Source organism: Micromys minutus, assembly GCF_963924665.1.
Source record: "Micromys minutus genome assembly, chromosome: 6".
Lineage (NCBI taxonomy): Eukaryota > Metazoa > Chordata > Mammalia > Rodentia > Muridae > Micromys > Micromys minutus.
The window spans coordinates 3136416-3162865 of record NC_137975.1 but is presented as its reverse complement, the minus strand read 5'-3'; the positions used below and the strand labels follow the sequence as shown (position 1 = coordinate 3162865).

At 45.4% G+C, this 26450-nt stretch overlaps 1 protein-coding gene across 1 annotated transcript in view; it reads left to right on the top strand.

Annotated features, from left to right (window-relative positions):
• The window catches only part of LOC308421820 (uncharacterized protein C1orf21 homolog), a 196545-nt gene that overhangs the window by 97516 nt on the left and 72579 nt on the right, over positions 1–26450 (top strand). Inside the window, exon 3 of the mRNA XM_080918283.1 lies at positions 9102–9196. Within this exon, the coding sequence (XP_080774409.1) occupies positions 9102–9196 (95 nt within the window). The remainder of the gene's footprint in view (positions 1–9101; positions 9197–26450) is intronic.

Below are 26450 nucleotides of genomic sequence, written 5' to 3'. Positions count from 1 at the left end.
CCCTGCTTCTTAAAGTTGATAGAAGCAAATGATCTACTATGTGATACTTTTCAAATGGTTTTACCTAATAGTGACAGACTTCCAGTCTGATAGAGAGTTTGGGAGTGTTTATCTAGAGAATTGTAGCATTTCGTCTCCCAGTTTGCAATGGATGTTCATATACTGTCCTTCTAGTCGGCCATTGTATATATTTGTGAGTCTGCTGGAGTAGCTACAGGTGGAACAGCTGAAATGTATTAGAAACAGTTTCTGCTACTGGCCCTGCAGGGAGTGGTGGGGTTATCAGTCTTGTGTTAAAGGACACAAGTAACACTGTAGCCACATTGTTACCTGCTGTCTGTCACTGCTCTGCTCAAAAAGAAATGTTAGTGTTTGTATTTATTTCAGTTTGTAAATAAAACAGACACAAACATGCCAGTTCTGAAACTCTGCCATATAGTAAACCAGTCAGTGTTCCATGAAATTGAACCATTAATGCCACTAGAAGGAATTTTAACTGATTTTTGCTTACCTTTTGTTTAAATATAAACAAGCATTAAGTTTCACTGTTGAATAAATACACAAAAAAGGCACAAAGGATTTCATATTAGTGACAGCCATATCCTTAGATTCTGCGGTATCTTAACGGGGCTGTATATGAACAGGAATGACCGCTGTCCTTTCTCTAGTGGACGGTTAGAGACCACCAAAGTTCAACCCCCACAAAGTTTAAGTCCCAAACCATCCTCCTCCTTCTTTTCAAGCAGTTGGGTTCTCTAGGTCATTGGCACGTAAATGGTTTCCTGTTGAAAGTAGTTTTTGTTTTTCAGGGTTTGATCTAAACTCTGAAAAGAACAGAAACATCTACAGATGTGCAGAAACCTTTGAAACTTTGGGAGCGGGGGTGTGTCTAACCACCCTAGAAACTATTCAATAGTAGCCATGATTCTAGAGCTGATGAGGCCAATTTCTACAAGGGCAGTTAATAAGGTTAGAGACTGGGCTGGAGAGATGGCTCAGTGGTTAAGAGCACTAGCTGCTCTTCCAGAAGTCCTGAGTTCAATTCCCAGCAATCACATGGTAGCTCACAACCATCTGCTTCATGCATGACACTGTTACAAATTTACAGTCCATCTGGTCAACCTTGGCAGTGAGATGCTCTTAGGCTTTGTGTGCTGAGGGCTGTGCACAAGCAGAGGACATTCTCAGAGGAGTTTTCCCTCTCTCAAGACAGCTATTTTCCTTGGGTGCCTTCCTGTCCCCCATCCCCGACATAGTTTATCACGGAACCCAGCACCTATTTGGTAGGAATTTTCCAAACGAGAAATGGTTAAACGTAAACTTGGATCTTCTGGCGTGACCAAAGCCTTCACTATTTTGGGCACCTTAATACCTCTACCACTAAACTTCAGTTGGACAAGTGTCACATGCCCAGTGTTTGCCACAAAGGGGGTCGTAAAACTCAACTTTGGAGGATGGAGTGATGAGAGGGAGAAAGCTGAAAATCACGAGGATATAAGAGTTAAAGCACCTGGGCTCCCAGTTTCATTCTTTATAAGCGGTATGTAAAACGAAGGGGAGACGGAACGGGAAATGACTCGAGAAGAGACAGAGAGTGAGTTGTACCCAATGAAAAGTGCTCACATTCAATCAAAAGCAGCAATCCAGAGTTCAGGAGGCTCAGTAGAGCCTCCCCTGACCCCCAGAAGAAGAAGGTTGCGTGATACAGGCTGTGTGCTTCCTCCACACACACTTAGTATGCACATCCAGCCTCAGTCTCTCGTGCTGTACACTTCTTTAACAAGAATGACCTTCTGACTAGGCAGGAAGGAAAGTCTGAGAAAATAAGAGTTTGAGGAACGACCTGGAGGCATGCCTTCCTGGGGTGCTGCGGCCTGGAGGAGGAGCAAAGGCAGGGTGCTGCTGCAGGAGCACAGAGTGGGGGCGCTGAGGTAGGTGGTTGAAGAGGAGGCGCTTTACTGGCAAACAAGCTTTTTGCCTGCTTATACTGGCTCAGCTGTAGCCTTCTGCCCAGGAGAGGATTGGAAATGCCGCTCCTCCCAAGACCTACTATGAGAATTTCTGTACTCTTTGGGAGCTGGCTCAGCTCTCCTGAAGATAAAGGGGCTTCTAGGAAGAAAGCTGAAAAGAAAACCTGTCTTCTGTATCTTCTGTGAAGACATGGCTTTGTGTGTGTATTTGTGTATGTGTGTGTTTATATATTTGAGTTTGTGTGTGTGTGTGAGAGAGTATGTGTCTTTCTATGTGAATATTTGTGTGTATTTGTGTGTATATGTGTAAGTGTGAGTATTTGAATGTAAGAGTATATTTGTGTATTTATATTTTATATGTCTGTATTTCTGTGTGCGAGTGGATATGTGTTATTGTTGTTTATTTTAAGGGTTTTGCTAGAAAGGTTAGTAGTTCGATTCCCATACACACCTTTGTGCCTTCAGTTCCACACTTGCAAATGGTGGACAGTCATTGATGGGATGAGGAAGGATCAACCTCCCTTTTTATTTCATTTTATTTTATTTTAATTAGATACTCTCTGTATTCAGCCTCCCTTTTTTAAAAAAGCTTTTTTTAATTTTTATTTTTGTTTATGTGTGTATATATATATGCCATGTGCAGTGTATGAATGCCTAAAGAAACCAGAAAAAAAAAGTCACCGGAATTACAGTTTCGAACCACCTGATAATTGGGATCTTCAGCTGGGATCTGACTGGAATCTTCAGCTAGGATCTTTAGCTGGGATCTGACTGAGATCTTTAGCTGGGATCTGACTGAGATCTTTAGCTGGGATCTGACTGGGATCTTTAGCTGGGATCTGACTGAGATCTTTAGCTGGGATCTGACTGAGATCTTTAGCTGGGATCTGACTGGGATCTGACTGAGATCTTTAGCTGGGATCTGACTGGGATCTTTAGCTGGGATCTGACTGGGATCTTTAGCTGGGACTTCTCCAGCTCTGGATCCACCCTTCTAAGTGAAAAGGCCAACCAACTCTGTTTTTGAAACAACCCCATTTTTTAGACCAGGGCTAAACTCCAATTCAAGGAAGAGAAATCACATAGTCCGCCTGAGCAATCATCCTATGACAAGCAACCTTAGCAACAGCCAGGCTACAGTGGCAGGATCAAGGGACATGGAGATAACCCTAGGACGTCCTGCAGAGAACAGGTAACTGAGCACCTGTCTGTCAGGTGCCTCTGCCCTCCTGTTCAGATCCTGCAGTTTACACCAGAAATGAGGTTATAAAATATTAATTTGCTGAGCCATATGGAAATTCCCCAAGTTTGCTGTAACCACAATAAATACCCCGCACCCTTAGACCCGCTGCAGTGGGAACAGTAAGAGATTTTGCTCTCAAAGACCCTTATATGTTTACATGTGTACTGGCTGGTTGTGTGTCAACTTCACACAAGCTGGAGTCATCACAGAGAAAGGAGCCTCAGTTGAGGAAATGCCTCCATGAGATCCAGCTGTAAGGCATTTTCTCAACTAGTGATCAAGGGGGGAGGGCCCAGCCCATTGTGGGTGGAGCCATCCCTGGCCCCACCCATTGTGGGTGGAGCTATCCCTGGGCTGGTAGACCTGGTTCTATAAGAAAGCAGGCTGAGCAAGCCAGAGGGAGCAAGCCAGTAAGTAACATCTCTCCATGGCCTCTGCATCAGCTCCTGCTTCCTGACCTGCTTGGGTTCCAGTCCTGACTTCCTTTGGTGATGAACAGCAATGTGGAAGTGTAAGCTGAATAAACCCTTTCCTCCCCAACTTGCTTCTTGGTCATGAAGTTAGTGCAGGAATAGATGCCCTGACTAAGACACATGGGAATTGGCTCTTCAGTGGTCTTTGGGTACCTGCAACTTGGGCACAAGACTAAGTGCTGTCCCTCAAGTGTTCGCTGCTGTCTCCCAGCTTTACAGATGGGCCTGCAGCAGGTTCTTTAATAGTAATAGCAACACTTTAAAACCCTGTCTTTGGGACTGGAGAGATGGCTCAGCAGTTCAGACCAATGGCCGCTGGTTCAGGAGATCAATGTTCCATTTCCTGCACCATGGTGGCTAACCGCTCTCTCTAACTCCAGTCCCAGAGGATCTGGCAGGCTTCTGCCTCAAAGGTCAAAGGTCACTCGTTGCATTAGCTTAATGCAGACCAACCCCCCCCCCCCCTGTACATACCAAGTAATAACAATCATCTCCAAAGAAGCAAACAGCACCCTACCCTGATTTTAATCAATTAGAGAGAGGTAAATGCTTTTTTAATTTCAGGCTTATTAAAGAGATAACAGAAGAGGAGAGGGGAAATCAGCTTTCCAGGAAGGGTCCTCCAGCTAAGAAGGGCTCTTCCTGTTGTTTCCCATGGGAGTGAACATCTGAACCAGCTTTGACACCCCCCCCCCTATTTTTTCCCTTTTTCTCTTTTCTTGGTAGATGGCTGTCTTCAAACAGTCCCCAACTCCCTATGCTGTTACCTTGAATAAATAAATCCCACCACAGATCTGTTTTGACTGGAAACCTGGGAATGTTGTGTTTCTGACTTGCATTTGACTAAGCCCCCTGACCTTCCGGAGGAGGGAACAGGTGTGAGGGGGAGCTGTCACCCAGCCTCTGCTCATCAGCAGGTGGCCAGCTGCTCTAGAGCTGGCTGTCCCCCATGCAGGCTTGGATAAAAGGGGCTGAGGTCACAATTGAACTCTCCTGTGTTTCATCTTTGATGAAAGGGAATCTAGATTTCAGTAGTGAATGTCTTACTGCTGTAACCCAAAATGCTGGGTCCACCCCATCCTGAGGCTTGAAGAAAAACCTTTCCTGTGAGTCATATCGCTATGGAAACGCATGACATCTTCATTAATGGATTGTTGATCTTGGGATTACGCATCTTCATTTCAGGCACCAGCCTGCAGAAATCTGACAGGCCCTTCTATTTTATTTTATTAAGTATTCAGGGTGTGTGTGTGTGTGTGTGTGTGTGTGTGTGTGTATGTGTGTGTGTGTATGTTTGGCTTTTTGCTGATGTCTTATCCAATTCCAGGGTGGATTTTGCATAGCGTTGTTTTGTAAGTAGTGATGATAAGGCCAAGTTTATAATCATAGATGTTTGTGTTTTTATTAGGTGTTAGTCACATTGTATTGTTCCAACAGCACCCTGGCCAGCCTGCCAGGCTGCAAATGACACCATAAAACCTATCTGCTGTCTAAATTGGTCAGGATTCTGTGTCGATGAAGAGAATGGAAGAAAGCCTGTGTCTGCAGTAATGTCACTGTGAAAGTCAAGTCACCAGGAGCCTTTTCTGTTACTTTGGAGAAAAATATTAATAGTTTGTCTATTACTTTCCATTGTGATCTCGCGAGGGCTGAGGAAAGAGAGTGAATGTCTACCATACTGTTCAGCGTCTGACCAGACTGGACTGTGCTGGGCCAGATGGGAGAGGGCCGTGGGACAGGGAAGAAGGGTGGCCCTTGGGGGGGCACCTGTTTTGTGTAGTGTGCAGAGAGCTGTCTGGTCTCCCAGAAGTCTCTGCTGTGCTCTATCGCGATCTGTGATCTTCCCTGTCCTATTGCATGAGGTTTGGGGTCCTGGGTAGAGCAGGGTCTACCAGCTTGTCATATTTAATAATTTAGTTTTGTTGTATTTAGTAATTTATTTAATAATTAAATTATTTAATAATAATTTAATAATGCACTTGTTCAATTAAACCGTGGCAATTATGTCATCGTGCCGTGACTTAGAACCGTTAATGCCTCAAACCAAAGCCGGGCTGCCTTGGGTTTTGTTTTTTGTTTTAAGTTTTATGTTTTTACCTTTATTTTGATCTCTGCATGACTATACTGGGAACATAATTATGTCTGTTCCTTTTTAATTAGCGATGTTTTTGCAGTTCATGAGTAAACAATCATTAATTAAACGGGTTGGTATTATTAACTTCATTTTTTTCATCTGAATAGCAAGCAAATCAGAGGGTGAAATTCCCTTGGGTGTTTTTGTTTGTTTGTTAGTTTGGGATTTTCTTGTTTGTTTGTTTGTTTTGTTTTGTTTTTTGAGATAGCAATTGCTGCGTAGCCCAAACTGACTTCAAATTCACTATGTAGCTTAGGCTGGCCCCAGCATCAAGATCTCTCTCCTCGGTCTCCCAGGGGTTGGGAGCCATCATACAGGCTGTGAAATACTTTTACTCTGTACTTACTCATTCAAATCTATCTATGAACGTGATAGTTTTAGACTTAGGATTCCTGAAGGGCTCATTACTGTAATCCCATATAAGTCTCTCAAATTTCTGTAGGAGGAAGTTGAAATGAGGCAAGGAAGAGATGGATGGCTCAGTTGGTAACGGGCTTGTCCCTCAGACTTGAAGACCTGAGTTCAAATCTCTAGCAGGTGTGAGGGTGCACCCCTGAAGTCCCACAGCTGGAGAGGCAGATGGGGTGTTGCTGGCCAGGCAGTCTAACTGAATTATCAAATCCTGTCCCCTTTCCTGAAAAAAGATACAGGAAGACTCCAAACGTTGACTACCACTGAATCCAAAACACATAGACGCACCACACTCATGCACAAACGTACAATAGGAATAAAGAAAAAATAATTGAATCAATATCTACCTTGACTTACTAAATGGGAAAACCACATATGGCTGGGCACAAATGTTGGTCTTTTTATACACATATACGCAAATCACATTAGCTTCGTAAGGATGAGAGAAACATTTGCCAAGCACAAATGGATGTTACCATAGCTAGATTTCAGAAGTACTGTGCTAAGAGGTAGAGAGGAAGGATGACCAAGAGAGTCAACTAACCTGGACCTTGGGGCTCTCAAGAGACTGAACCACCAGCCAAAGAGCAAGCATGGGCTGGACCTAGGCCTCCCACATGTGTAGCAGATGTTGGTCCTGAATAACTGAAGACGGGGCTATCCCAAAAGACGGAGCTATCCCAAAAGACGGAGCTATCCCAAAAGCTGTTGGCTGCATGTGGAATAGGTTCGTCTGACTAGGCTGCCTTGTCTGGCCTCAGTGGGAGAGGAAGCACCTAATCTCATGGAGACTTGAGGTGCCAGGGTGGGGGGATACTCAGAGGGTCCCCATCCAGTCAGAGGAGGAGAGGGAGGCATGAGGGAAAGGATTGTGGGAAGGGGTGACCAGGAGGGGAGCAGTGAGAAGGATGTAAAGTGGATTAATAAAATAATAAGGTGGAGACAATACAACTACATTAGAAAATTGTATTATAAATATTATAAATATTAGCACGGGACATCTTTAAGGAATGTGCTCATTGAACACAGCCATGAGCTTTAAGAAAATAATGTTACATCTTCTCAGCTTAAAATAAAACTTAGTGATAGGCAGCTGTCTTTCTTAGAGGTGATTTGCCGATGAGGTTTTCTAATTCCATAATTCCTGTGGAATTTGCTCCCCACACACGTTAGTCAAAAATCACACTTCTTTCTTTCTTTCTTTCTTTCTTTCTTTCTTTCTTTCTTTCTTTCTTTCTTTCTTTCAACTCAGTGCACCCAGGTCGCTTCCCATTGACAGGAATCTGGTGAAAATTGCCATCCCTTGCCATCCCCAAATCTCTGTCCTGGAGAAGGACTTTGGTTGGCAGCTTTTCAGATTTTTGTCCCATGATGGGTTTGACTTTGAGCTCCGTGTTCTCTTCCCAAGCCTAGGTTCCCTCTGTAATACTCAGCAGTAGGACCTTACCAGTCCCACTTAGAACTAGTTGGTAGTTTGGCTCTGTGCACGTCACTTCATAGAGATTTAAGTATAGATGTGCAGTAACTGCAGACTGCTCAGATTTCATGGAAGAGCCCTGAAATGAAAAAAAATTCAATTTCTAATTTGTTGGTATAACTCTATAGTCATAAGCAGTAATGTATTCTTCTTTTTTTTATTAGATACTCTGTATTTATATTTGAGTTGTTATCCCTTCCCTCCCGCCCACACCCAGCTCCTATCCCCTCTCCCCCTCCAGTTGCCTTCACAAAGGTGCACTTTCTCCTGATCCTCCTCTCCACCCCATTGCCTTGTCATTCCCCTACATTGGGAAAACATGTCCTCCCTGGACCAAAGGCCTCTTCTTCCATTGATGCCAGACACTGCTATCTTCAGCTACATATGCAAGTGAATCAATAGGTCTCTCAGTGTTTGCTCAAAGGTTGATGTTTTAGTCCTTGGGAGTTTTGAAGGCATTGATTGGTTGATAATGTTCTTCCCATGAGGTTGCAACCCCTTTCAGCTCCTCAGTCCTTTCTTCAGCACCCTTACTGGGTCCCAGTGTTCAGTCTGATGGTTAGCTGCAGGCATGCTCAGCTGTATCTATATGACTCCGACATAGTCCCTGAGGAGGATCTCAATCTGGTTCCTGCCAGTAAGTACTTTTTGGAACCAGCTGTAGTACTTGGGTTTGGTGACTGCATATGTGGTGGATCCCCAGGTGAAGTGGCTTCTGAGTGATCTTTTCTTCAATCACTGTTCCTCTATTTGACTTTACATTTTCTCCAGTGAGGGTTTTGTTCTCCCTTCTAAGAAGGACTAAGGCATCCCCATTTTGGCCTTCCTTCTTTTTGAGCTTCATGATGTCTGTGACTTGTTTCTTGGGTATTCAGAGCTTTCTGGGGCTAGTATCCAATTATCAGTGAGTGCATACCATGTGTGTTCTTTTGTGGCTGGGTTACCTCACTCAGGATGATAGCTTCAAGCTCCATCCATTTGCCTAGAAATCTTATGACGTCTTTGTTTCTGAGAGCTAAGGTGGGCACATCCAGCTGAAACGTGCTGCTACAGGCACTCTGCAAAAACGGTTTCCTAAGGACAAAGGAGGATGCTTTGTGTCCTCTTAGGCTGGTGTGTGGTGTTCCCCAGTATGCTTGGATTGCAGCAAAGCCCAGCATCTTCAGGGCCTGCTCAGTGTATTATGTCTGTGGTCACACAGGTCTCTCTGAATTGGAAAACTCAGCCGGCCCTTGGGCAGAGCTCCTACCAACAGGGACCCAAGTTGTCTGTGCACGCTTCTTCCAGACTGTTCCAGGCGAACCATGAGTAAAAGAGTCTAATGTGTGGCTTTTGCTTTGCTGACCCTTTTCTGCCACTGTGATAAAATGCCATCTTTTTGTTTGCCTTTCAGATGAGTATAGGATCAAACCCGTGGAAGAAGTCAAATACATGAAAACCGGGGCAGAAGAGGAGCAGAAAGTCGCAGCCAGGAACCAAGAAAACCTGGTAAGAACTGAAGTTCTTCAACAGTGACTTGTGGTGACTATTGAACAAAAGCTGCATCACACATTGATTTGAGGCTCATACCCTGGTTCAATATTTCTTGAAACTGCTGCTGCTATTCTTAGCTTGCCTGGAAGCTACGCCATTACCCTGTATCCTGTTTGTCTCAGAATAGGTCCCTTTTTAATCCTGATAAGAAACGCCCTAGGGAAAACAGCAAAATTATTAATGTTTCTAGAAGTGAAGTTGAAACCCCTGATGTAGGATTGAGAAGGACCTGCCCCCCGGCCTCCACAGATTCCAGTCAGGATGAATAGTAGACTTTCGGAACCTCTCATGAGGACGTTGCCTTTCAAAGGAAAACCACATAATTCTAAAATAGGTCTGCATCCAAAGAGCCCATTCTTGACATTCATGGTGTCAAAGGTACGGCACATTTTGCACATTTGAGTTAGTATGTGGCGTGTATTGATAGGGGCTTAGGGAGCTCCTGCTCTATTATCAATCACTGTACACGTTCTTCCCAATACCCACCTTGATCAAATATTTAGGCAGTTATATTAATTGATTTCTCGGAGTTTAAAATAGTTAAGAGTGTACATTAATTTGGTTGCACGGGTGGATAATGGGTTTTGTTAATATTTTGCACATATTTTACGTTTAGATTATTTATTCATGTGAATGAGTGTGTGCACTTTTTAGAATTTTGTGTATCAATAAGTATCTTTGCTCCACTGACATTTTTTTTCCTAATACATTCCTTGGTGGCTATAGATTTATATTAAGGTGATATATGATTGGACAGAAGAAAGACAGGTGGGGAAGGTCGAGGAGGGGAGGAGAGACGGGGCGGAAGAGGAGGAAGCAAGATGGAGCTGGAGAGAGCAGACCTAGACCCAGGTGGGCTTAATCAGCAATAGACAGACAGAATATTTTAAGAGTTTCTGTAGGTTATTTTATCTCATATAGAAGGGCAGTTTGTGTCTTTGTCCATTGTATGTAATCTTATTGTACAGAGGGTTTGTGGATTGAGAACTGAATATATAAACCTGTATAAAAGCTATCGGGCCTTGGGGTAATGTTTGTGTGGGGACTAGTGGAAAGAAACACGCCAGGGTGGTCCACGTGGGACCAAGCCAGCAGGGCGGGTGACAGAGTCCATGTGTTTGGCTTCATACTAAAGTGGTGCCCGAGGAGACTTCGGGGGCTGATAAAGACATAAACCATCATTTCTAATATTTACTGCAACAGGTGACCTCTACTGTCGTGCAGGGTTGACACAATATTGTCCCCTCCTCACAGCTGCCGTTGTCTGTCAAGATTGTGGTGGATATTAGGGACTGTAGCCTTCACTTCCTGCATTCCCTTCTAAACATGTGACCAACAGCCCTAAACAGTAAAATGTCCGCAAGTTCAACGTTAAGCACTGACAATAAAGGACTCCTTGGCAGGAGGGCGTGTGCCTGGCACAGGCACCCTCAGCCTTGTCCCCAGCACCACAGACTGTGTGGAGAGAGTGTGGAGGAGAGCCTAGGTGATGGCATGTTTCCATTAGGGCATTTAAGTTTCTAACAGTAATTCTTAAACGCCTGGAAAAAAAGGGTGGTGGCCAAAGAGCAGAAGTTAGTGTTAACAGGCTTCTTCTTGTTTATTTTTTTTATTGGATATATCTGCAATTTACATTTCAGATGTTATTTCCTTTCCCCCAATCCCATCCCCCCTCCCTCCCATTGCCTCCATGAAGGTGCTCCCTCTCCTAACCACCCTCTCCCACCTCAGCACCTTAGCATTTCCCTACTCTCCGAAAACACGCCTTCCCTGGACCAAAGGCCTCTCTTCCCACTGATGCCAGAGAATGCTGTCCTCTGCTGCATTTGCACCTGGAGCCATGGGTCCCTCCGTGTGAACTCATTGGTTGGTGTTTTAGTCCCTGGGAGCTGTGGTGGGTTTGGCTTGATAATTTTGTTCTTCCTATGGGGTTGGAGACCCTCTCAGCTCCTTCATTGGGATCAATGTGATGGTTAGCTACAAGCCTCCTCCTCTGTATCCGTGTGGCTCTGGCAGGTTATCAGGCTTCTTACCTGAAGCTTTGTTGTTTAACAGCAACAGACAAAGCAAAGACCTGGATGAGCTACTCGTTTTTACTAAATAGCAGAGTTTCCCTTGCTCGATGCAGTTTGGGTTCAATGTATAGATCTCAGCACTGATGTTACAGACTGGCCTGGGACAACCTGGCCTCGGCTCCGCCCGCTGGACCTCAGCTCAGTGCTCTTGTCCCTTGGGAACCTGAAGAAGCTGGAGACTGAGGTTGTCCTCTCTGCTCTGCTGAGACCAGCGCAATCTTCACCCCTCCCCTCACCCTTGCCAACACATTCCTGGTCGTCTCCATGTTCGGAGTTAGCACTAGTATCCTGTGCAAGCCAAACACTTGTGATCCGTGTATGGTGAAAGGACTCGTATCTGGGATATATATATATAAAGAGTACCTCTAAAGAAACAAGAAAAGGGTAATTGCTTAAAAATAAAAATAAAAATAAAAGAGGGAGAAAGGAGTAGACCGAGTTGTTCACAGCAGAGCGTGGAGTGTCATAGGCATGCAGAGAGCTGTTCTCCATCACCTGGATGGCGCCCACCGTCTCAGGGACGTTTTCTGTGTGTGCCTTTAGGATGCTGCCCCTCAAAGCGTGCTCCACCGAGTCGTTGGCGGGCTGCTTTCTAAAAAGCACTTGAGCTTTTGTCCATTTGATTTTTCTGTTTCCAGAAGCCAGAGGTGTGCTGGCTCTCAAACCAGCTCGTGCTGGTTGAACGTCGTTGTAATTGTGTAATTTAGTTAAATAAGATGCAAGGCAGTGAATCGCCGACATGGAGAGGACTGTTACAGTGAAATTTCAGTGCGATGCTCTGAAAAGTCTCCATGCGGGTGGATTATTAACAGCTTGCTGTTTAATTGAATTCTACGTTCAGATTCTTTTATGAGGCCTTTACTTTCTCACTTCACTTAAGAAATCGACAGGAATCTAGCTGCACTTTGAGGCCATGGTCGGTGAAGGAGATGAGGAAGGGGTCCCTTCTTACTGCCCCTCATGGAAAGGAAAAGCCATGTCCTTGTGATAGAAGATGGGGAAAGGAACATGCATCTTGGTTTCTTAAAGTAAAATAATGCTTGGCGTACACATACATTTTACAGGTCCCCACTTTCAGTGCTTTTAATTACCAGTTAGGATGGTGTCAACTAATACTACTTAGTATAATTAGGGAAATGAAAATTAAAACGCGATCCCATTTTTCATCCATTGGATTGGCAAAAAAACAAAAATAAAAACAACCTTGAAATTTGATAACGTCAGACTTTGGCCTGATTGTAGGAAAATACACGCTGATGTACCAGCGGTAAAAACTTCTCCCAGAGGACCATGTGGCGGTTGGTGTCTGTGGCAGTTTAAACCTGCATAGCTGTGACCTGGCTTGTATACAGTGGGCAGCTGCCTGCACGTGCGAGGAAGCTTGCATGAGACATTCACTAATGGTTTATATCAGTAGAAAGGTGAACGAAGACCTTTCTGCCTGACAGTAGGAGAACAGTGGTTATGTCAGCCTGAGTCGCCATTACAGAAGGAGCTGGAACTGGTTTTAGAGAAAGCCATGCCGGCTTCTGCATTGATCCATACACTGTGATACCACGTAGGAGTCTAAAGTGAACCCAACAGTGCCCAGTGTTCTCCCACAGACACTCGTGTGTGTGCAAGGATTCACAGATACAGATGCACTCCGCACCAGTGGCACACCAAGTTCAGCTCACTGATTTGCAAAATGGGCATGATTCTGAACCTCACTTTAGTGAGAGATTGTGCAGATCACAGCCCCTGGGGAAGACCACGCCATTATTGGCTATCTCTGTTTTACTTTTGTTAATGAAATTTCGTCACTTAGAAGCACATGAGGAAGAAATGATCATGTGTTCAAGGGAGGTTATTATTATTATATTTAATATTTAAAACTTTGGTTGAAAAATCGTTTTCTGGTTTTGACTACTTCACAGTCACAAGCAGGATGGTGACATTTTCTTTTTGTCTTAAGTAGGTAGATGCCAGGGGACAGTGGGGGACTAGGAGTCAGCCAGGAGGAAACTTAAGATTTGTTCAGTTCCGTTCTTTGGAGTTCACAGTTTTGCATGTAAATAATTTAAACTTATATTACTCTAGACTTGGCAGGATCCAACCCTTTACCTCTGCTGGTGTCAGAAGCCCTCTTCCTGTTTAATAAAACACTGTCTTGTTTTCCTTAATTAACACCATCCAGAGGCCATCCTCCCTTAAGAGCTGCTGAATCATGTCAGGCCAGTCCGTTTCCTGTGCTTGCTTGGAGCATGCGCTCCCTAGATTGACAAGTGTTACATCGATCTTTATTCACCCTTTCAAGATCTCTTTCTATAAAGGAGAAGGGTCATTTCTCCCAAATGACACACAGCACAAACTTTCGATTTCTGTCTTGTCCTTACAACTGAGGGATGACTTAAAATACCCCCTGTCTATGGTGCTGAAGAGATGGCTCAGCAGTTCAGAGAGGGTTCTGTTCTTGCAGAGAACCTGAGCCAGACTCCAGAAACCATGTCAGGCAGCTCGTAACATGCTGTAACTACCACTGGAAAGAACCCCGCACTCTCTTCCGGGTGCCTCAGGATAAGGCACTTATGTGCACAGACACACACATTTATTCACATAATTAAAGATTCAAAAACAGATTTTAAAAACACCTTTATCCAAATCATCAATAGTCAAGGGACAAGATTTTTGGAAAAGAGATGTTCTAATGCACTCCGGCAGGGATGCTGAAGTGGAATTCAGTTTTAAGCGTGACCGCACTTAAAGCTAATGTTTTATGTTTGTGAGTATGTTCCCAAACATACCACAATGCTTTACATTTCCCCCAAATACCAGCACATTAGATTACCGAAAAGACTTGAAGTCAGGAGACATCTCTGACGAGAGACAGTGGGCTAGAAACTTGTGCAAATCTGTTTAGAGCAGGGGCATCTAGCTGGTGAAGGAAGAAAGAGCCCCAGGCAAGGGGGCTCCCCGCTCTGCCGGGGACTGAACTGAGAAGCAGCTGTCAGCACAACCCCGAGAATATCTGTGATTCCATGGTGTAGTTCCGATTACCAGGAAAGCTAAGTGCTCACTCAATACCACAGCCACCAAATCAGTGTTGTTACCGGTTATGTTTGGGAGGGATAAAGGGCATGGGAGGGAAGATGGGAACTTCCAGGTGTAAGACAGCGTTTGCTCTAACCACGTAAACGCCCCCATAGAGATGGTCTCCCAATGAGCAGCACACAGGTCCATGTGGACTGCATTTGCTTAACTTGTTCCATTGTGCTTACCTTCCTGTGAGTTGTAGAGCAGCCTTCACAGTAGCAAAATGACTTCTGCTCAACAGTGCAGCCTGCTGATCTTATTGGTGACTGTCCTTTGAGCGCTTGTCCTCAAAGGCAAGGTTAGAGCACTCTTTTTAGAAGCCAGGGAGTGGAAAGAACTGACTTTGCATTGTCTCCTGTCCCCAGGCCATTTGAACATTCCTGGTACTTTGTCGAACGAGGTGAACTGGCAGGGGTGGAAGCGGGGTGCTACGTGGACCACCTCTTGCTCCGTCAGAGCTTAGACTTGTCCTGAGTTTGGGGCTTAGGGGAGTTGCTGGGAACAGGAGCGTCTGACCCTGGAGGGTCTTACTTCTGGCTTAGGGACCTTTAGACACTGAAAAGTTCCCACATCCAAGTAAAAGAAAACTTGTTTGGTATCTTCTTTATACAAGGACAATTAGTTACCTGCCTTGATGTGACTAAATACCCAAGAAGAAGCAGCTTAAGGGAGGGAGAGTTCATTTTGGCCCCAGTTCCTGGGGATAATGCTTGTGTTGAAGGGGAAGGCCCTGGACAGGTCCAGGTGACATTTGTATCTCTAATAATTCATGCTGCAGGAAGCAGAGATCAGACAGGAAGTGGGGCAGGCTGTCAAGACTTAGGGCCTGCCCTCCAGCAACCTTCAGTAATACTCCACTGAAATGTCCCACAGCCTTGCAGAACAGCACCAGCAGTTAGGGGTTTAAGTGTCCAAACGCATGAGCCCATGAAGGAGATTCGACATTTAAACCACAAATGCTTCCCTATAATGTGGTTATAGCTTCAGCGTTAGACTTGGCCGGAGCCCATAAGAGTTCAAGTTCTCCAGAGGTGAGGAATCCTCTTCCTCCCGGATAATACAAGTTTGCCTCAGCCTGAAGTTCTTCTGGGCAGTTGTCAGCCAGAGGCGGGCAGAGTGGGTGAGCAGGAAGAATGCCGTGCCTCTCTGTCGATCTTGGACAGCGTCCTTTCCCCTGCTGCTGTCACTTTTTGTGACCCTTGAGCAGAGTACATTGAAGGTGTCCCGTTGATTCTGTGGTGATTTGTTTTCAAGTAGAACAAAAGTAGTTTAACTGCTAAGGAGGAGGGATTTGTGCTTAGCTGAAGCCTGATTTGGGAACAGCGTGTGACTGATGAAGACAGGACTCACAGGTGTCCCATATCATGCAGCCCAGCGCAGGTTCCAGCCACCACCGCCACGCCTGGCCCAACAGTCAGCAGATTCATTGAGGTTACTGGTGTTTTACCGCAGAAACAAAAGTAGGCTCTAAGTAATCATTTTATCCACTGCCCTTGAAGAAAGGCCTGTCGTCTTGGTTGCAGGAAACCAAGGGTTGTACGAATCATCCCTGTACACAGAGATCAACGATTCAAATGTGGCTGGGGAATATGGGTGCTGGGAAGTGGGCCCAGAGCCCCGAATGTGCAGGGCAGGGGCTGTACCACTGAGCCGCACCCCAACTACTTAAAAATGGTTTCTGAAACAACAGCAAAGCCTTTGTGAAAGGAAAGCATAGAAGAAAGTGACTGAAATCCTATTTCGGGTTACATTTTCTCCTTCCCATACTTGATGCTTGGCACTGACCAGGGGACCACGAGCAAAGTGTTTGCTCCCAGAACTGTCGTGTCTCTTGGCTAAATCCTTACCTCGGCGAATTCAGTTCTGGCCATCAGTTGGGCGCACTAGGCACACCAAGGGAATGGAAGGACTGACAAGGCCAAGTGGGAACTCGGGAAACTCAAAGGGACACTCATATGCACAGTGAGTAGAAGTGAGGTCTCAGGATGACGTAGGGAACTAGCATAGGATGGTGGGACTTGGGGTCTTAGGAGAGACATAGTGGGCGGGCATTGTAGCAGGGCCTTGAACCGAAGCCAGCGTGCCATCAGCTGGTGACCGGAAAGTGAGCAGAAGGAAGAGTTGTGCCAGTCTTGGAGAGGGGACAGGAATCATCAGTGACTTGGGAGGCTGGTGAAGTGTGTTAGGAAGTCTCTGTGACTAGTTGACATATCATCTGGTTTTACATTGTAGCTTTTCTCTTTTTCCCTTGGGTGACACATTAGTTCCTAGTTTACTGGTAGTTGTCACCTCCGGTTGTGTCAGGTAGTGTCATGTAGTATAGCACAGCAGTTGCACCCACAGACTGACTAGGGCAGACTGTTACTGATCTAAGTTAAAGATGGGGGTGGTGATGACTTCTGTTCCCAGCATTGTTGCCAGAGGGATTGCTTTTGAACATGCTCTCCTTGAATGGCCTTAGTCGAATCCATCCGCCCAGCACGGACAGCCTCTGGAATAGCCTCTGACGTGGTAGAGTCGACTCAAGCAATGCTCGGATTTGGATTTCTGTTCTCTTTTTCCAACCGTGACCCTGATGTTTAAGTAAAGCTAGACGGAAGCCATCTTGAAGGAGAAATTCTGTCCGGGTCATTTAGGATATTGTCTGATTTCACTAACACACGGACATTTTGTTTACAAGTGGCTCAGTTACAGTGGCGGAGTCTGAGAAATGGGTGACCGATAATGGGAGATGGCTGAGGTCACCGAAGTGCTTAGAGCCAGTGCGTAGTGGTGCGCCATCTCCATGGGCTGGCTCGGGTTTCTCTGTCCGAACCTATCATCAAGCTAAAAATAAACCAGAGTGTATGCATTTCACTCCTCTGTTGACAAACTCATGAGGTGGCTTCACCCCTGTTTAATAATGCATGCCATGGAAATGAGAGTTTCATGTTCCCGAAAGCTGGGCTCTGGTCGGCATCTCCCCTTCATTTGTGAGGAGGTAATATCTAGACTTTGTGAAGATGAAGGATCCGCCAGCTTCGAGGCTTTTATCTTCAAAGGGTTCTTGTTAATTCTGAAACTGTGAAGAAAACAGAGGGAGGGAGACAGAGAGGAAGAGAGGGAAGAAGGGAAGGAGAGAGGGAGAGAGGGAGGGAGGGAGACAGGGAGGGAGGATTGGGAAGAATAAATGAACAAGGCATAAAATATTCATCCTTCTCCTTTAAAAGCAGAAGGGTGTATTGCTTAGCCCGTCAATATCATAATAGGCCTATGAAGATGCTGCTCTGACTGCCCGCTCCCCATGCATGATGGGGCTAATTTAATTTATTTACTCAGAATTCTGTATGATAGTCAATGCCTGATTTCTTCCTACTTAGTAAAAATACAACAGTTCCGACTGACGACCATCTCTTGGCAAACTCGGTGAGCTGTCTTGGTTTTCTGGTTTGCATCTGAATGGGGCTACCTTACAGATTTTCACGTGTGGACAGATTTGCCATAGCCTGGCAGTGTAGGGGTTTGGTTAAGCCGAGAGAAACACTTTCTTTATGGGTCTTTATGTTTAAGGGATCTCGGACCAGAAATGAGATTGGGCTCTGAAGAAAGGTACTAGTATGAAGGAAGTATTGGTCCTGAAACAAAGCAGAGACACTCAAGACTGGTGTGACTCTGGGTCTCCCAGATGCTGTCCAAGGCCTCCATGCTCCCAAGTCTATGGCATGGCAAACATACAAGGGACAAAGGAGGCAGCAGCTGTAGTCAGAAGGGAGGAAGTATACTCTTGTTACTGCTCTGCCGTGGTTCCTTAACCCCCACAACACAGAAGCTCATTATCCGGCAGCCCCTGTTGGCCACAGGGAGGTGAGCCAACATGTAGTCAGTGCCGTGTATCCAATGCCTGTTGTTTAATTTTGTTTTCAAAATTAAACCTCTCCTTGTTCATAAATATACTACTTTTGATAGAAGTAAGTAAAAATAAGGAAAATGGTTTACGAGTCCCGTGAGAACCAGTGATGTTTTTAATACCTCGTATGCATAGAAATGTAACATTCCCCAACAAAAATAGAACTTACGGGGCTAAATATAGTCTAGCCACATGTCCAGCAATGGTGCTTTTAGACTATTTCCTGAGTTGACTGAAAACCATACAGAAGCCCTGCGACTCCTGGTAAGAGTTCTGTTCAGAATTGCCTGAAACTAGAAGAAACCAAGCTGTCTTTGGATGATATTACTCACCGATGAGGAGGAAGCTACCAAGCCATGGGAACTTCAATGACTCTTCCATGCATATTACTAACTGGAAGACACTGGACTTTTACTTGGAGTCACCAGTGCTGAATTTCCTCTTACTATCTTGGATAGAATCTGACATGGAATATGAAAACAAATCCAGCTATTAATATTCTAAAGCTCACCATGGGCAAACATATATTTGGGCTGTTGCTTTTAGAAAATAACAATTATTTGGCATTTTGTGGTAAAGCCATTCCCAGTGTATCTAATCATTTTATAAGCCCTACCCTTGTTTCTGGACTAAAAATAAAAACATAGCATTTTGCAAGATCCCCCAATCTACCTATTGATAAGTAGCCCAAAAGGTAAGTAAAATGATTACGCGGGGACTTTTTTGGATTCCCTTGAATCTTTCTAAAGGTAACTTTCAATAAGCAAGTTGATGACTACAACTTGAAGTACATATGGTATTTTAGTGTGCACAGCCTATTCCCAAGATAAAATTCTAGTTGCTTCAGAGAGGTATAGTTGTTTCTTCTAGGTTATTGATCTGATGAGCTGTTGTATCATACAACAGGCCTCTACGCTGTGTAATGCCTTTCTTCATCTCTGAAGCTTCTACAGATTGCTTGGCACCAGATCCTGCTGAAATCTCAGGGGTATATTGCTTAGGAAGTAGGCTGTGCTTGGCTAGATGATCAAGGTGGTTTGCACACAGGGCCGCCGTTCCTAGAGGCTGTGACCTCACCTGGAGGACAAATCTCCACATGGGACTTTTCTGCATGGTGTCGGATTCTTAGAGCTGGTTAGGCTAATGGTCGTCACACATTTCACTAGGCAGTGGCACTTTCTGGAACTGTCACAGAGCCTACCAGGTGTAAAGAAGAGGAAAATCTCTTCTAAGGGCAGAGAGACAGGCATCTCAAAGGGACAGGGGTGAAGGGAGAGAATATCCCAGCTACCTTTCGGAAACACAGTCTGCTATAATCACCAACTTGCTCAGATTTCTGAGACTGTAGGGAGTGCCCCATGGAAAGCGCATTGAGAGAAACCCCACAGACTTCAGAAATCTGGATTGAGCCCTTTAATCTAATTCCTGTCCAAAAAGAAAAGTCGATCAAGGAAAACAGGACCTCGTGCCTCTGTCGTGAAGGAAGCACCCCTGTAAGCACTTGGTACCCACAGGCACTCTCTACCGCAGGGAACAGAGAGACCTGGCCTCCATCAGGTCTCAGAATGAATCTGAGGAAAGAATCTTCTAACCCAGCAACGCGACACAACAGCAAACTCCGCAAACCCTTCCCTCCGTCCTCTATAACCGGAATGACGGCCACAGGTCTGGGTTAGTTTGAGGCATAAGTTACATGCTCTTTGTAACGCCTAGTAGACGTGAGCACATGGTAGCTGCTGTAATGAGAGGTAGCTGCTATCCCTGCGTCCGTTTCCTGATTTCCATCTAGAGCAGTTCTTAGCCTTCCTGGTGCCGCAGCCCTTTAATACAGTTCCTCATGCTGTGCTGACCCCAACCATAAAATTACTTCGTTGCTACTTCATAACTGTCATTTTGCTACTGTTAAGAATTTTAATGCAATTATCTGTGTTTTCCAGTGGTATTGGGCAACTCCTGTGAAAGGGTGATTCAACCCCCCAGAGGGGTTGAGAACCACTGATCCGTAGCCTATACCTTCAAATCTTTCTAGAGGATTCCAGGCACTTCAGTGCTTGTGAGTCACAGTTTTACTATTTTGTGACCCATGACCCATCGTTCAAATTCCAATGTTAGTCTTGGAACATAAGTGTAGCATTATAATTTAATAGTTGTTTACTCTTCTGAGAGTCCTAATATGATGGTCAGGGTTGAGGTATTGTATTTAAAGTGAAAGATTCCACATCTTAACTCCCAACCTCCAGGTTTAGATTAGCCCATGCGGCATATGAAAATTGAGAAAGAACAAATTCAGAGTTCATAGTGCTTGTTTTAACAGAGTTTCTCATCACACATTAATGAGGAAAATCTGTGTCTATCTTTAGGCAGTGGTCTTGTCTCAAGAGCCTGCTAATTAGCTAAGTGTTTGGCATATCTGCGTTGCCCTGGTGGCCTTGATTGATTAGAGTCAGCTCTGGACTCGCCTGTCTTCCATGTCTGTCTTATTTCCTCTTTGGAAGGCATCTTCATCCTGGGAGCTTTCCGATAGTGCGTTGCCCCCAAGCAGCGCAGAGGATACAGAGAACAGGTTCACCAAGTGCATCTTCTCACTTTCTGTGCTTTCAAAGGATGCTTAGGCTAAAAATATTCTTTTACTTTTCCAAAAGTAAAATTGCTATTTTTAAAATGGGGGTGTGGGGGTAATCTTTGCAGGGCTAAAGCTCTGCGTAACTTCCCAATCTCTGACAAGAAACAGAAAGATTCAAGATTCAGCACAAAGGGACCAGTGGTTGACCCTTGTATTTGAATTCGTTGGTTTATTTTTTTATACAATATTCGAGGAGCACCGTGAAATTGAGGGGTCCCACAGTGATGTCTGAAGTAACCCAGCCTGTTATGGATGGAGATGTCAGAGGCTATAGAGACGGCTCAGAGCACATGTAGTTCTTGCATGGGACCTGGGCTTGGTTTCCAGCACCCACATACTTTATCACAACCATCCAGAACTTCTGTTCCAGGGAATCTAGTGCCCTCTTCTGACCTCTTCAGTCAACAGGAGTGTTCACAGTGCTTACATATACACAGGCATATATTCATATACGCAGGCATATATACATATATACATGAAAATAAAATAAGTAAATGTAAAATACACAGTGAGTGGAACCCAGAACTTAGAGAAAATAGTGTTGACTCTATCCATCTATCCATCTGTTCACTCACATAGTAAGAATTCATTAGTCCCTGACTTCGTTCCTGGTTTTGGGTGTGGTCTGGAATACCTGTAGTCCTCTGTCTACTGCTGAGAGGCAAACCTATGTTTGCATGGAAATTCCTAATGGGTCCTTCAGTGAAGCCTTCATGGAAGAGACTCTCCCCTTGGTTCAGTTTGGCTAGATCCTCAAAGTCCTGTTGAAACCACTGCGCCTTTAACTGTGTATACGGAGCAGTGCTGCAGGACTGGCCTCACTGTTGGGAGTAACATCGTGTTGGGAGTAGCCGGAATGCTCTGTTCATTCCACAAGTCATCATGTGCGAACTGAGCCCAGAGCGGAAAGAAAAGGGATTGCAAGATTGCAAGAAACGTGACTGGTAAAGTATAAAAGATGGGTACTTACTAATGTTCCGGCTCTAACCGCAGACCAAATGAGCAATGGTCACGGGGACAGTCAGTCAGTTCCCCATGAGGAGCTGTGAGGAAGCAGAATCTTGAAGGCTGGGGGGCAGTGAGAGAAAGGAGGGTGAGGGATACAGGAAGAGAGGCCAGGGGCTTAGAAAATCATGGCAGCCAATCAGAACTCTCCCGGGCCAGACATACCGGAGTGCAAGACTTAAGATCTGAAGGGCTTCGAACACACCTTAGCAAAACTGGACACCGGGCCACATGATGGTGAGGCGCCTCGCTGTGAATTCAGACACCCAGGTTGACACCTCTGCAGTCTTAACTAGATGCTCTTACGCATCTCTCCAAGCCTAAGTTTCCTGAGGACATAGGCACAAGGCCATGTTAACAAGACTGCTGGGAAGGCAACCCACTGCCTGGTGTAGCAGACAGGAGTGACTGTTAGCTTGGCTCTGTCAACGCCATGGCCATTGGGAAGCCTTTGAAAGTCATTATTTGCTATACCTAAGTCCAGATGACAGAACCTCTGTGCATTATCCTAGAAGGTGTTTGAAGCTTCAACACATCAACCTTTGTGAAGCGCTGCTAATTGTTGGCGTGTTTCACAGCAGTAAGACAACCTGGCAAAAGCTACATGAGGAAGGGCGATGTTATTTGGGTCTGTCCTAACGGGGAAGAAGTGTGTCAGAAAGCAGGTGGGGGGATGTGGGACACTTGTTTCTGTCCCATCTGAAGTCAGGAAGTAGGGAAAGATGGATGCTGGTGGCCACTCAGCTGACATTCTGTGAGATGGTGCCGCACATATTTGGGGCAGGCCTGCCTTCCTCCGTTAAAGCTTCCCGAAAGCATCCTGGTAGACCCAGCCACAAGTGTGTCTCCATGGTGATTCTGAATCCAGTCAAGTTAATAAGGAACATTAAGTATCACAGCCAGGTGTACATGTTTATAATCCATTAATTCAATGAAATATAATAAATTAATGAAATTTTATGTAATGCGGAGCAGTTGAAAATGTTTTTATTGGTCAGTCCAGTGGATTCAGAGAAGCTGAGCTTCTTTCCTGAGGTGGTTATCTTATAAAATATAATCCAGTATTCAATGTATGTCCAACTCCATTTTCAGGGCCACTACGTCTTAAAGTTTGATTTAAAGGACATATGTAAGTCTATCATAATTTTTCATTGGGGGGTTGGAGGTAGGAAGCCGTCTATCTTTGTTAGATGCATATAATAGCTTTTATAGGTGCACAGTCATGGCCGGCATAAATTTTGCATTTCTTTAGTATTATATCATTTTCCATTTTCCTTTATTGTCATCGTGTTAAATTTTAATGGGTGTGTAAAAGTGCTTCACGTTGATCTTCTTTTGCTTTTCTCCTGCAGCCGAGTGTCAGTCTGTTTCCTGCCACCCATCATGGCATACACCGCGTTTCTGTGAGCGTGCTTCCCAACACGGCAGTGTGTGCTCTTGGTTTATTTCCTTAGATTGGTCTTCAGGAGTGGGATCATGGACCCACTTATGAATAGTTTGTTTTTAACGTTCTCTGCCTAGAGCCTCCCACTAGTGTGGAGACGGTTAGTCTCAACACGGATCTAAAAATGAGTTATTTTACGTTTTAAAAACTTTTGCAGATTTAATGGTAAATACAAGGGATACTCAAGGCCATTTTTGCTCTGCGTGCTTTGATAACTAACTCTTTGAAATATGTTTTCACCTAATTTAATAACCCCCTGTCTTTTCTTCCTGGTTTCATTTTTCCATTTAATTAATAAAGTGTCTTGAGTACCAATTGTTTCCCAGACTTATGCTTTAGAGACAGAAGGGAAATGAAGACACAGGAATTTAGAGTTTGCTAGTGAAGGCGCGTGACCGGGTGCACAGCTTCCGTCCCTACGAAGTGTCCACATGTGATCTGCCTGTGACACCAGAGGCAGGAAGGAGGAATATGGCTACTGAGCTATTTTCAAAGACGTTGTGGAGGCTGCCCATGTGCGGATGCGTCATGAGCGCTCTCAGCAGCTCTGTGTGAGGGTATGTGGTGTTGCCCATGGTCATGCTGTGGTGGGTGTCAGGAGGAATGTTCTAGAAAGGCAGGGACACCACCTACCTGTAAAGGAAGACGTGGGAAGACGGAGCAGCCCAGAAAAGGAGACTAAAAGGTTCTAGGCAGTGGGGGAGCACTGGAAGATGGCGGCTAGAGGGAGGTCACAGAAAGAGTTAAGGGCCTTGGGTGACATCAGCTAAATTGGGGTCCCCCTGGAAGTCCTCAGTAAATTTGGCAGAAACAGTCACTGGGCCCTGTCGAAACTAAAATCAACCTCGTGTCCTTTTATCTCCAATGTTCCCAGAAAGGTAGCATAGCAGAGAAGCAGTTTTCGTGTCAGAGTCAAAGAGACATCGTTCAAATATGGCTTTGCAGCCTTCATGCCATTAAAGCTTTACAGCATCTCTGCCTTCACCTTCATACAGAGCTGTTAGGGATGGTCAGATATCAGATGCTACTGCCGTGCCTAGCACATACGGGTCCTTTATCAGTAGTAGCTGCTGTCACGGTTGTTGGTCCTTTACATAGAATGTAACAGCACGCACACTCAGTGTATTGCTCAGTACTAGAGGATTCTTCTGACATGAATGAGGCCCAGAGTCCCATCGCTACCACCGTATAAGTAAAGGGATGTATATGTACGTAGATAGAACATTCTTCCGTCACAGCTAGTCATCCAGGCAGGGAAGGAATGCAGTCATGGCCTGCGTTATGATCCTACTTAACTCTGGGCCGTTGGTGAATAACTTGATCACTCTGAACCTCAGTTTCCACATCTGCAGAAGTGGAGACAATAACACCCACCACATAGATTCATTTTGAAACTTGAAACAAGACAGTGCCGGCCATACCGTATTGCTGAGTCATGGGTGACAGTGCATTTGTGACAGGGATGAAGGCGAAGATGTTTAGAATGATGGTGCTGATGATGGAAACCACCTCTGGATAAAGTGACTTCACTCCCCCTTCAGCATGACATCAGTTCTATGACTTTTAAATGCCTCTGTTACCCATGAGCAACATCACCAACTCACACTCAGTGATCTTAATGTTCTCTTTTCTTTCTCTGTGGGTTTCACACTGTGCATCCCAGTCCTCAGCTCTTTGTCCCTTTGTACACACCCTCTGCTGTTACATTTTCCAGCTGCCAAAATACACGCACACACTCACACACACTCACACACACTCACATGCACTCACACACTCACACACTCACACGCACTCACATGCACTCACACACACACACTCATACACACACTCACACACACACTCACACACACACACTCACACATACAGACACTCACACATTCACATACACACACTCACACACACATTCACACACACACACTCACACACACACTTACACACACACACTCACACATTTACACAATCACACATTCACACACACACTCACACACATACACACACTCACACACATACACACACACACTCACACACACACTTACACACACACACACACACACACACACACAAACAAAGCATAGAAAACGTCTCGCTGTGGAAGCTGCAGTGTGCTGCAGTACACCCCTCTGTCCACACATCTTCACTGCAAATGTTCATTGCACTGAGTCATTGGTGTAGCTTAAGGTCTCTGTGATACCATCAATATCGGATTTTTATGGGGACTTCTCTTGACTGTGTCGTGGAGATCTTGCGGTTTTAGATCAGCACGTGCCTCGGCAGTTCAGAGATGATGTAGATTTTGGGGTGGGCCAACTCAAACCCTGGATCTGGACCTGGGTGGTAGCTGAGCTGATCCCTTAGCCACACCCCTAGGGCAAGCTCTCCAGGTCTGCTCAGGCAGGGTCACCCAGTGTAGCACTGGCAAGGAGCAGGGTGAGCTGTCTGTCTCACGCCCGCAGAGCCCACTCATCCACACTCTGCCTCCAGAGCCAGCTCCACTGTGTGGTCCAGGTGAGGCTGCGGCCAGCCTCCCACGTGCCGCAGTGCTCAGGGTCCGGGTCTGGCTCCCCTGTGCCTTTTCCGCCATGGCCCACCCCATGGCCTGCCCTGGAGTGCTGCAGCCGTGAGGAGCAGGGACGCTCTTCCAGCCATCACAGGTGGCAAGGGGGGAAGCAGGGCGTGAGGGGCGGCACCCTGAACCCACTCTATCTGCCCCCGAGGTCTCGCTCCGAGGATCGAGCGCATGGACTCTGTCACTAGGTCCCCAAGCTGCACTGTCCATGAGCTTCCCTTCCCAGAGTTCACCCTGCCCGCCCACACCTGCCACACACAGGACTCCAAAGCCCCATGGCTTTCCATGTAGGCTTATATATTAAATTCTCAGCCCACAAGCCCTCCACACAGTAAGATTATATCCAATAGACAAAGGTACAGACTGCCCTTCTACATGAGGTAAAAAGACCTATAGAATCCCTTAGAATATTTCTATCTGCTGATTTCTCACCGCTCTGCGTCCATTTCTAGTGCCTGGGTCCCACGCACCCCCAACCTGCAGCGCCCACTTTACCATTGCCTAGGCTGTTTCTTCTGTCATAGCTTAGGTGCGTCCA